The 11,557-nt window shown below is 53.8% G+C and overlaps 2 protein-coding genes across 2 annotated transcripts; one reads left to right on the top strand and one right to left on the bottom strand.

Moving 5' to 3' along the window:
• The first annotated feature begins 3,176 nt into the window (after positions 1-3,176).
• On the top strand, positions 3,177-10,330 carry LOC131207282 (TATA-binding protein-associated factor 172). Its single transcript, XM_058199894.1, has 5 exons — positions 3,177-3,187; positions 3,284-8,425; positions 8,498-8,638; positions 8,714-8,957; positions 9,134-10,330. Exons 1-5 carry the CDS (start codon positions 3,177-3,179, stop codon positions 9,698-9,700), a joined length of 6,105 nt encoding a protein of 2,034 aa, XP_058055877.1. The 3' UTR covers positions 9,701-10,330.
• Positions 9,965-11,268, bottom strand: LOC131211120 (uncharacterized). The gene is made up of 2 exons (XM_058204475.1): positions 10,645-11,268; positions 9,965-10,570 (listed from the first exon to the last, which is right to left on the bottom strand). Exons 1-2 carry the CDS (start codon positions 11,195-11,197, stop codon positions 10,428-10,430), a joined length of 696 nt encoding a protein of 231 aa, XP_058060458.1. The 5' UTR covers positions 11,198-11,268; the 3' UTR covers positions 9,965-10,427.
• Positions 11,269-11,557: the final 289 nt, after the last annotated feature.

Here is an 11,557-nt window from a genome sequence, read left to right as displayed (position 1 = left end):
AACAAAATAAAAACACGTGATGACGTATGCTGGCCGAGCGGATGTTGCGGACGTGGTCCGTTTCTGGTGGACATTAAGATGAACAAAAACAAACCCAGCGCGCGCGACACAACCACCACCTTGGCGAAGATTGAGATTGAAGATTTCGAAACCACTCTTATCGCCTTATGTTGGCAGTGCAGCGACGTTTCAACGATGCGACCACGAGACGAGTGTCCGGTTTAGTCCTGGTCCGTCGTTTCGACACTCTCACGATGGCTACAGCATAGTTCACTGGTCGCGCATAGCATGCGCCCAGCTGATTTATTTGCATCGAACCATCGGCCCCGGCCCCGGCTCCGTTCCTTTCTTTCCATTCGCCCGTTTGCGCCGATCTTCGCACGCCGTCAATTGACTTCAACCAGCTTACGCAAACTTCATCAAAGCAGCAGTGTTTTGAAGTGCGATATGATAGATGTGTTTGTGTGTAGTAGGCGCCGCACGACTAGATGGGAACGGCCAACAATTGACAATAGGGAGACACCCGAGACTGTGGTCGCCCATGTTGCACCGCCTTTCCTGTGGTTTAGAAGTTCAGACCTTCTCTCATGGCATCTGCGGCGGTTGGTGACATGCCGGTGGCCACCACGGGACACTCCCAAGCCTCACAGGGCGGCCGTGAACCCTTTCGGTGGACGAATTTACGATTATCGAAGGGCACCTGATAACGACACGCTGATTTTCCAGTAAACGTCACTTGTATTTATGCTTTTATTTGTTTTTGAAATTCCCGAGATAAGCGAGCAATAGTCTCAGGTGTAGTCATTTTTATTTTATTTATTTGTCTATTTTAACCAAAACGTTAGATAACGATTGCTAACCAAATTGTGTCACGTAATTCTCCTTCTCTTTCTCTGTGTTCCGGGTTCGGCTGATCATGGCCGCCAAACAAGTTCCCCGTATGGCAGTAGAAGTAATAAAAATAGCCTGAATGCAATCCAAGGCTCTGTACTACGGCGATCACACGTTAAATAGAGTGTGCTCTCCATTAATTGGACCAATGTTGGGTCCGACTGAGGATCGTGTACAGCACATGCGCACATCTCTATCGCTCCGGTCCACGAATTCGAATGGCTTCTCCGATGCTGCCACGTTCCACGATGCCTGCCGCCCGGCGGTATGTCTTCCTGCGTACTTGAGCAGCCGCGGAATGGTCAGATAGCATCCGCCCTCGGTCACTAGCGTTGGTAGAACGCACCACCAAGCACTGACACGGGCAAGGGGAACACGGGTATCATGTGTGGCGACTGATGGGTTTAACGGCAATTGTTGCCACCGCTGCCGTCGGCCACTTCCTGTTTCTATCACACTAAACAATGCCCGCGTGACATGGATGCTGCTGGTGGTGCACGAGCGAGCGGAAGCCATCGGTTCCAGTATTCGTAGCAACAAATTTGAATAATATCATCTCATCGAGAGAAAAAGAGAGATAGAGAGTGTGTAGACACATAGGGCGCTTGGCGATAGCATCACCGATGGACATTTAATCGTTTAGCAACACCATTCCGTAATAGGGATCTCCGTTAGGTCTGTCGTTGCGTTACGGTCTTTTCGTATTTTGAAAACCGTTTGAATGCTTGGTTCCCTCGTTAACTAATTGGTACGACCGGACCGGGGACTGAGTGTACCAATTTCGCCCTTTCCGCGAGAGGCGCAATGGTGACCGCGTCAGCATACTATTCTGCACAACAACCAACGCATCCATTGGCAATTGAATTATTTTTATTCATTTAATTATCTTCGTTGATCCTTCACTCTTCGACGCAGGACGGTGGCCTTCACTCCTGCGAATTGTTGAGCCGCCACCACGGGATGGCCTCGGGGACACTGCGAGCACATATATAAATGAAATATGGTGGTTCAATAGGCGTGTATGGCAGGACAAAGAGAGGATGGCGCAACCCCGGAACGCACGCTTCTCTCGGTTCCGTCATAAAGCAACACATTTTTTGTAATAAAATCATAACTCCATTTGCCGGCCCCACTGGGAGCGGTAAGGACATGTGCTTTTCTGGACATCAAAGGTATTAGGGGGAATGGAGCAAGGATTCGTGTTTTCAGCATTCGCAAAATCTGGTGTGTTGGATCGATTCGCATATTCTCTCTTTGTGGACGAGGCCTATGGTGCTTAAAGTATAATTTTCATGGCTCAAATGCCATTACTCGACGTCGGAAGTTGTTTTTTGATGAAACGTTATGGTGTTCGAACTTTTGAGTTGTGGCCACCAAAAAGAAGCTGTGTTCTCTAACGACTTCGGTAAATTCCTTGTACCTTTCGCAATTATTATCCGTCTTCCATTCGCCAGGATTTAACAAATTTATGCGCTCTCTGGGCAATAAACTTTTTTATGGTGGCGAACGGAGAAACGAGAAAGCTCCGATGCTCGATGCCTGGTGTCTGGTGCTGGATTGAGGCTATAAACGGCACACGGGCGGCTATCGTTTCGACAGCTATCCTTTGCACACACGCACACTGACACGGAGCAGATAGCGTCGTGTAGGCAGCAGTTACAGTGCCGAACCACCCCCCAAGAACGCTGTTACCGCCCGCGGCGCCGCGCCGCGCCGCAAGCCGCTCGCTCTGAGGGCAGCGTTCTAGAGTAAGAGCCCCGGTTACGGCTGGCAGGAATTCCGGGACAGCACAACAGCCAGACGCCAGCCAGACTGCACTTGCGCTTTTCAGCACCGAACATAATTCTGTCTTCCTCCGTTGCCGTACCCGGAGGTCCTTCATTTGCAGTGCACGGACCGAGCGTTTATAAGCGGGCGTAGTTCTAGTTCTCCCCGACAGTTGGCTTCCGTTCTTGAGATTGTTTGGATGTGCTCGGCAACGCGATTCCGGTTCTTTTTCAGTGCAAACCTACCAACCGGCCTACAGACGGTGTGTGTTGTGCCCGAATCATAACTTTCAGGCGCTCCAATTACTTGGGCATCGATTTTACTTGTTTCCGCCAAAAACAGTTTCATAATAACAAAACGTGTGGTCTGTTTATGCTCCTTCTTCGTTCGCAGGTACCAATGCCGCAGAGTGTTATGGTGTTCCTTGGATAATATCTAAACACTGGAGACCCGTTCTCTGGTGTGTATGAGTGGAGTTTTTCGGAAAACACCCGCGACGACCCCATTTTGCTGTTACGATGGCTTCAAGGTGAGTGTGCGTTCGTCGGGACTCGGAGGTGCCCCGGGGAGCCAAAACCGCCAAGCAGTGATTGGATTGTAAATCTAATTCCCTTCCATCCGCCCCTCTGGTACGCAGATTGGATCGGTTGTTTATTCTGCTCGAATCCGGCTCGGCCGCAGTCACACGGAAGGCGGCCGCCAAGCAAATAGGTGAGGTGCAGAAGCTGCATCCGCACGAGTTGCACAACCTTCTGAGTCGCCTGCTGACCTATCTGCACAGTAATAGCTGGGAAACGCGGATAGCGGCCTCCCAGGCCGTGCAGGCGATCCTGGAAAATGTGCCCCAATGGGAACCGAAGTGTATCGTGAAGAAGGAACCGGAGGAAGAGAACGATTCGGCCTTGGAGGAGGATAGATCGAACGATTCGCCGGCGAAACCGGGTACCACCCGCAACGGGGGTCATCACAATCGCCTGTCGTTCGATGGTTTCGATCTGAATGCGGTGCTCTTCAAGGGAGCGCGCCTGATGGGCTCCGAGGGAACCGAATTCGACCCGCTCGACGAGAACGATGTGATCGATCTGAGGGAAAAGTTGGCCCGCCAGCGAGCCCTGCTGAACGAGAAGCTTGGGCTGAGCAGTGGCATAAATGTGGACGAAATAGTGACACTGGACGATGTGCGATCGACTCATGGTGGACCGGGCGTACTGGGCGCTGGCCGAGACTTGCAAACGTCGGCGAGTGGCGAGAAGCTCGTGCCGGTGCAGGAAATTTTGAAACTGAACCAAACCCCGTCGTCGGAGGGTCTCAGCTGCCGGGAGAAAAACCGTGCCCGACGTCTCCGTCGCCAGCAGCAGTCGGGTGGTGGTGGCGGTGGTGGAAATTCGACCTCTACTGCCAGCGGTGGCCATCTCGGAGGTGGCTCCAATGGATCGGGCACACCAACCACCCCCGACGGGGAACCGGATCGGAAGCGTATCAAGACGGAGAAAGGAGAAAACGCTAGCAGCGCGTTGACGGGCTCCCCCTTCGCAGGCGGGGTGGTGACCTTTGGAACTGGCGGAGGGTGGAGTGTTGAACCGGTACCCGATCTGACCGGTGCTTGGGTGGACGCCATCGACTGGCCGCTGGAATCGTTCTGCTCGAAACTGTTTCTTGATCTCTTCAGTCCACGTTGGGAGACGCGCCACGGGTCGGCCACTGCTCTCCGCGAGCTGCTTAAGAGTCACTCGCAGGGAGCGGGTAAAAGTGTCGGTATGTCCAAAACGGAAATGGAGCGGCAGCACCAACTGTGGCTGGAAGATGCCACCCTTCGGTTGTTGTGCGTCCTGGCGCTCGATCGGTTCGGTGACTTTGTCTCCGATCAGGTCGTGGCTCCCGTGCGAGAAACTTGCGCCCAAGTGCTGGGAACGGTCCTGAGACAGTTACCGCTGGCGAAGGTGCACCAAACGGTCAACATTCTGCTGACGTTCGTGAAGCAGAAAGAGTGGGAAGTGCGCCACGGCGGTCTGCTCGGCATCAAGTACATGCTGGTCGTGCGGGAAGACCTCGTACAGGCGTTCCTTCCCGTGATTATCAACGACGTGCTGACCGGGTTGTTTGATGCCGTGGACGATGTAGGTGCGGTTGCTGCCACCACGCTCATACCGATCGCATCCTGGCTACCGAAGCTGCTCAGCCACTCGCAGGTGTCGCAGATCGTGAAGCTGCTGTGGGACCTGCTGCTCGATCAGGACGAGCTTGCCTCGGCCTGCAACAGCTTCATGGGGCTGCTTGCCTCGATCCTCAGCCTCCCGTCCGCTTCCAGCTGGATCCAGATGGAACCGATGTCCATACTGGTGCCGCGCCTTTGGCCCTTCCTTAGCCACTGCAGTTCTTCCGTTCGGCGATCGACGCTACAAACGCTCAAAACACTAACCACCAACATGGGCACGGAGGATCCGAACACCGCCTCGACTGCCAATGGCGCTGGTGGAAAGAAAGATGAGCTTCCGAACGGCAACGGTCAACGACCATCGACGACACTGGTGGAGGGCGTACTGAAGCTTGCCAACTCCACGGACGACTCGAACTTGGTGCTGAACTTTGGTGTAAAAGATTGGCCACCGCAGTTGCTGCAGGAAGCGCTGCGTCACATTTTCCAACGCGTGCTCGTTGAACACGTGGAGGACATCCAGTCGCTGGCGGAGAAAGTGTGGGATAATTTGGTCATTAATGCGGAATTGTCGGCCCTGCTGCACGCTTCCTGCCCGTACGTCTCGAGCTGGCTATGCCTGGCGATGCAGCCCCTTCGGTTGGCATTCGATCCGGGCTCGCTGATCTACGCCAAACCGATGCAGAGTGGAACGAACCGGGAACGACGGCGCCAGTTCGATTCGTTCGAAACCGGGGGACATGTTGCAGCGAGCACCTGCACCGGGACCGGTGGGGCACTTTATCAGAAACTATTTCTCGGTGGTGCCGAAACGGTTCCGCTGGAGATGCGCGAAAGAAACGTAGTACGGGCGCGATGTAAAGCTTCGCGGATGATTGGCTTGCTGTCGCGCTACCTGGTGCTACCGGCCCCGGGGGTCGTCTACACGCCCGAAATGGAAAGTCCCATCGATTGCTATACCAAAGTGTTGATCGGTTACCTGCAGTCCCGGTCGGCGCTGCAACGCCTCATTAGCAGTCTGGTGATTGCATTTTGGTGCGGAGTGGACAACACGATCCAGCCGGGACCGCCGGTACTGCAGGAACGGCTGCGGGGCTGTCTCAACGAGTATGTCTACTACGATGAAGTGGCCATTCTGTTCACGCGACTGCTGCAAGAGTGTCGCGACTATTTGGCCACACTCAAGCAGTACAAAATTCCACTGGGTGAATACGAAAGCCACCCGAAGGTGCTCACGCTGGATCAGATCTATCAGATCGCTACGGGCGCTGGAGGGACGACTACAGGCTGGTCGGGCGATGAGGTACGGGCGAAGCATTGCCTGAAACCGAAAACTGCCGACATGCTCGAAGAACGGCGGCGAAGTCTCCTCTTGTCGCACGCGGCCACAGCCCTCGAACAAACCACGCTTCACATCAGCACACAGTCGTCAGTGTCCGGTGCCGTCGTGTGTTTGCGCTGTCTCCCGGAGGAGCGCCTAAATCCCGTCGTGAAGCCACTGATGGAGTCCATCAAGCGCGAGGAGTGCGAGTTGCTGCAGAAGCTCTCGGCCAAGTATTTAAGCGGACTACTCGACCAAGCGACGGCCCGTACACCGTGTCCGAACAATAAAATTGTCACCAATCTGTGCACGCTCCTAAAGAGTGATCCCGAGTTTACCCCGAAGGTCCTCTGTCCGGATCAGGAACTGCAGTACTTCGATGCGAGTAACACGGGCGACTCCAATCCGTACCACGGGATTCTAGCGTTGATTAAGCAGCAAAAGAGCAAAGATCAAAGCACGGGCAGCAATATTGGTCCGACGGGAAGTGGAACACCTGGAACCCGTGGTCCCGGAAGACCGGCTGCAGCAGTGCCCGTTGATCTCTCCATGTCCGCTTCTTCGTCAGCCTCCGGCACTCCCGTAATACCGCACGAGGAACCGACCGGAGGTACGATGGAGAGTGAAGAAGCCAATCGAAAGCACGCCCGAACGCAGCGTCTCGGTGCGACGGCGGCAATCACAACGATGTGCGCCCAGTTCGGAGCTTCGCTGCCCGAAAAGTTGCCCATCGTGTGGCAACTGTTGCTCGAAAAGATAACTTCCCGTGTGAGTGGCGGCTACGTCGATCGACTTGCGCAGGATGTGGTGGCTCAGGACGAAACGAACGATTTCATGACATCGTTGCAGCTGCTGGAAGTGGCCGCACCGTTCCTACACCCGTTGTTACACGGCAAGCTGTTTGAGTTGCTGCCGAAGTTGTGTCTCCTGTTGCGGCATCCACTGAAAGCGATCCGTCACATGGTAGGCCGTTGCCTGGCAACGCTTGCCTCGGTGGACACAGCCACCGTGATGACGATGGTTATTAACGAGGTGGTGCCACTGCTGTCCTGCATCGAGAGCGTCATCAAGCGCCAAGGTGCGGCCGAAGCGATCGCTTGTATCGTCAACCGGCTGCAGTTCGAAATCGTTCCGTACGTGGTGCTCCTCGTGGTGCCACTGCTCGGTCGGATGAGTGATCCGGATCAGTCGGTGCGACTCGTTTCGACACACTGCTTCGCGACACTTATCCAGCTGATGCCGCTCGATGGACTGGCCCCGGACAGTGGAACCACCCGCTCGCTCTCGGACGATCTCAAAACGCGCAAGATGAAGGACAAACGGTTCCTCGAGTACCTGTTCTCCCCGAAGACGATTCCGGACTTCCAGATTCCGGTCAAGATTAATGCGGACCTGCGCAGTTACCAGCAGTCGGGCGTCAATTGGCTGTGGTTTTTGAATCGCTACAAACTGCACGGCATCCTGTGCGACGATATGGGACTCGGAAAGACGCTGCAGGCGATCTGTATACTGGCGTCCGATCACTACCAGCGCAGCCTCGATCGAAACTGTGCGCCACTACCGAGCCTGGTCATCTGCCCACCGACGCTCACTGGCCACTGGGTGTACGAGGTGGAAAAGTTTCTTCCGACGCGCTTTCTGCGTCCGCTGCACTATGTCGGACTGCCCGTCAGCCGAGAGCAACTGCGCCACAAGCTGGGCACCTACAATCTGATCGTCGCTTCATACGATATCGTACGGAAGGACATCGAGTTCTTTGGTTCGGTCCAGTGGAACTACTGCATCCTGGACGAGGGGCACATCATCAAGAACGGCAAAACGAAGAGCTCCAAAGCGATCAAACAGCTCGTCGCGAACCATCGGCTCATCCTGTCCGGAACTCCGATTCAGAACAACGTTCTCGAGCTGTGGTCACTGTTCGATTTCCTGATGCCCGGCTTTTTGGGGACCGAGAAGCAGTTCAGCACCCGCTTCAGTCGTCCGATTCTTGCCAGTCGCGATCCGAAAAGTTCGCCAAAAGAGCAGGAAGCAGGAGCGCTAGCGATGGAAGCGCTCCACCGGCAGGTGCTACCGTTTTTGCTGCGACGTGTCAAGGAGGACGTACTGACTGATCTACCGCCAAAGATTACGCAGGACTTGCTGTGCGAGCTAAGTCCGCTGCAGGAGCGGCTGTACGAGGACTTTAGCCGGATGCATCTGCACTCGTCCGACATTCGCGAGTGTCTCGAGCACATCGAGGGCCAGCAGATGAGTCCGGTCAACAAGAAGACGCACGTCTTTCAAGCTTTAAGGTGAGCGCCGGCGACGGACTCTGTAGAAAGTATGATTTTAATATGTTTTAATGTTTTTTTTCCTTTTGTTAGATATTTACAAAACGTTTGCAACCACCCAAAGCTAGTCCTTTCGCCATCGCACCCCGAGTATCAGGACATTGTCGGGGAATTTACCAGGAACGGTTCCTCGATGGACGATATTGAGCATTCGGCCAAGCTGCCCGTTCTGAAGTAAGCTCGCTGAACACACACTGTATAGAAATCTTTCTAACAGCGCCCCAAAACCTATTCGGTTTCTTCTTCCAGGCAACTTTTGCTAGATTGTGGCATTGGCACGAACGAGGACACGTCGGTGAACCAGCATCGGGCACTGATATTCTGCCAGCTGAAGGCCATGTTGGACATAATCGAAAACGATTTCCTCAAGAAGCACCTCCCGACCGTATCGTACCTTCGGTTGGACGGTAGCGTTCCCCCGAGCACCCGGCACCACATCGTGACCAAGTTCAACGGAGATCCGAGCATTGATGTGCTGCTTCTAACAACACAGGTAACACGTCCTTTCAAACCGTGGCTTCGCACTTGAATGGTAGCGATTACCACACTTTCGCTCTGTCAAAGAAACCCCCGCAACGGTCTCATAACCACGTCGTCAAGTGGTGATTACGAGCTTAGTTCCTGTTCCTCTACTAATCTTCTGGCCTTTCGTTTTTGCGCCAACAACAGGTGGGAGGACTTGGTCTCAATCTGACCGGTGCCGATACAGTTATCTTCGTTGAGCACGACTGGAACCCGATGAAGGATCTGCAGGCGATGGACCGAGCACACCGAATCGGGCAGAAGAAGGTAGTCAACGTGTACCGGCTGATAACGCGCAAATCACTCGAAGAGAAGATTATGGGACTGCAAAAGTTCAAACTGCAGACCGCGAACACGGTCGTGAGCGATGAGAATGCCTCGATGGAAACGATGGGCACCGATCAGCTGCTCGATCTGTTTACGCTTGCCGATGACAGTAGTACGCGCTTGGATGGCTCTGCCGGAGCAGCAGCAGCATCGCCTGGAACGCCACGCCGTGGCTCAATCCAGCGCTCCAACTCACTTACCGGAGGTGGATCCGGTGGTCTAGAGACAAACGGCGGTGACGGGAGAGCACCGACGGGAGGAGCTCCTGCGGCGCCTTTCAAAACGGTGTTGGAGAACCTTCCCGAGCTGTGGGACGACCGGCAGTACCACGAGGAGTACGATTTGTCACAGTTTTTGGAGAGTTTGAAAAAGAAGCAGCAGCATTAGCCACGTAATGCCGTGCTGCTGACTGAGCTCGGGATAACGGGAGTACGACGCCAAGGGTGCGCAGTTTCTGCGCTAGTGTGCAAGTCTGGTCATGGCAATCCGTTGGAGGAAGAGGAGTACGTTATGGACCACTAAGGAAGGGACGAAAGCTCGTTGCTTCCTTGCTGTTCGTAGGCTCCGATCGATTACTCCTGAGGCAAAATAGAATGCCATTAGAGTTATGCTGCGCTGACCTTATCATTTTGCTATGAAAGCTAATTTAAATTACACTAGTTTCCTTTATTTCAAGCATGGGTTTTGCGCGATTACTACAACTAGGAACTCACGTTTGTGCGTAGGAATAGAGCAGAATAGGTTCATTATAAGTAGTCACAGGTTGAACGAGGAGCATAAGAATGAATGGAAACGCGTAGACTAGATGTGTACGCATTGTAGGTGCCTGTATGTGCTCGTGTGAAACAATAGGAACTTTGCGAGAAAACAGAATAAGAGCGGAACTAAAGATTACAAAGAAAAACACTTCTTCCCTAAGAGAATCACCCGTTGCCACTACATGTCGTACATAATTATTCCACTCCGCCTGACTGAAGAGGATTTGTATTTTAAACGTGGAATAAAATTGAAATAATGTTTGGCGTAGATAAAAATATCGGGTTTCCGTTGTTGACGTGGGACACTCCTTCGAGAAAGGTCTTTTTCAGCACTCAGATCACTCAAAAAGATTCCGCTAAACCGATTTTGTACAGTACGCAAAGTTTGGCACAAAGTCGGCCGAGTTTGCTATCCGCACATCGGAGCACGTTTTGAATGTTTCCTGCGGCCCACAGCCAAGCTTACCCGTTCCGTCGGGACAGTAACCCCAGTTGTTGCCTGTAACGAACGGTGTGATATGAGGGCACATTACTTGCCTGGTGGGGAATGCTGCATTAGCACATCCGGCTTACCTGCTACATATGTCCATCGGAACACACAGTGACTGCACACGAGCGCATCGGGCAGCTTGAGGCTGATGTAATACTCTCCGGGGTCCGTTGAGGGAAGCGGCCACTCACGGCTTCCATCGACCAGGTACAGCGGGTACTGGTTGAAGCAACTTTCGTCCTCCGCACCCGTATCGAGATTGCACACGTCGAAGAAAAAGTGCCCTCGGTGGTTGGCCGTGATGCGAATGCGCGCCTCGATCACACTCCCTCGCAAATACTGCCTCACGATATCGCCCTGGCCGTAAATACCGTTCAACTCGTGGCGTCGCGGTTCGGGATCCCCATAGTTGTCGCCACACACACCACACTTTCCACCGTGCGTGTTCCAGTTCACTTGGAAGCCACCGCAAAACAGCTCGTTGTCCGTGTAGTTTGGAAGCGCCAACGGATTGCAGCGCCAGCGTGATCCTCGTGCAATTGGATCCAGCGCCATTCCGTGACCGTCTACATGTCCTACTAAGCCACAGGTGGCCAGCAGAAAGGCGCAGCAAATTACTGTCGCAAGGCTTGCCATCGTTACACTGGAACGTTCCGTTTCCCTCACCGTAACGACATGAATGGCGGAGAAAACGATCCTGCCAGGCACAATATAAAGCTCGCAGCTTATCTTTCAACCGGCCATTCCGTCCCCGGGACCACCATGGGACGAAAGTTTGCGACAAGAATCGCATACCGTATCGCGCAGTGTAGATAACAATCGATTTTACGGCCGTCTAAACAGCCACTTGAGTTGCCCGATCCCAACGGGCAACTCACTGCGCAAACTAACGCGGCCCACGTCGAGTCGGGCCGGGCCAGGCCGGGTCGGGCACCGGAAATGATTTACTCTGCTTCTCACATTTCTACGAAGAGATTATACTGCGGCGCTATGCGT

This window comes from Anopheles bellator, chromosome 2 (genome assembly GCF_943735745.2).
Source record: "Anopheles bellator chromosome 2, idAnoBellAS_SP24_06.2, whole genome shotgun sequence".
Lineage (NCBI taxonomy): Eukaryota > Metazoa > Arthropoda > Insecta > Diptera > Culicidae > Anopheles > Anopheles bellator.
This window is presented reverse-complemented; position numbering and strand designations above follow the sequence as displayed.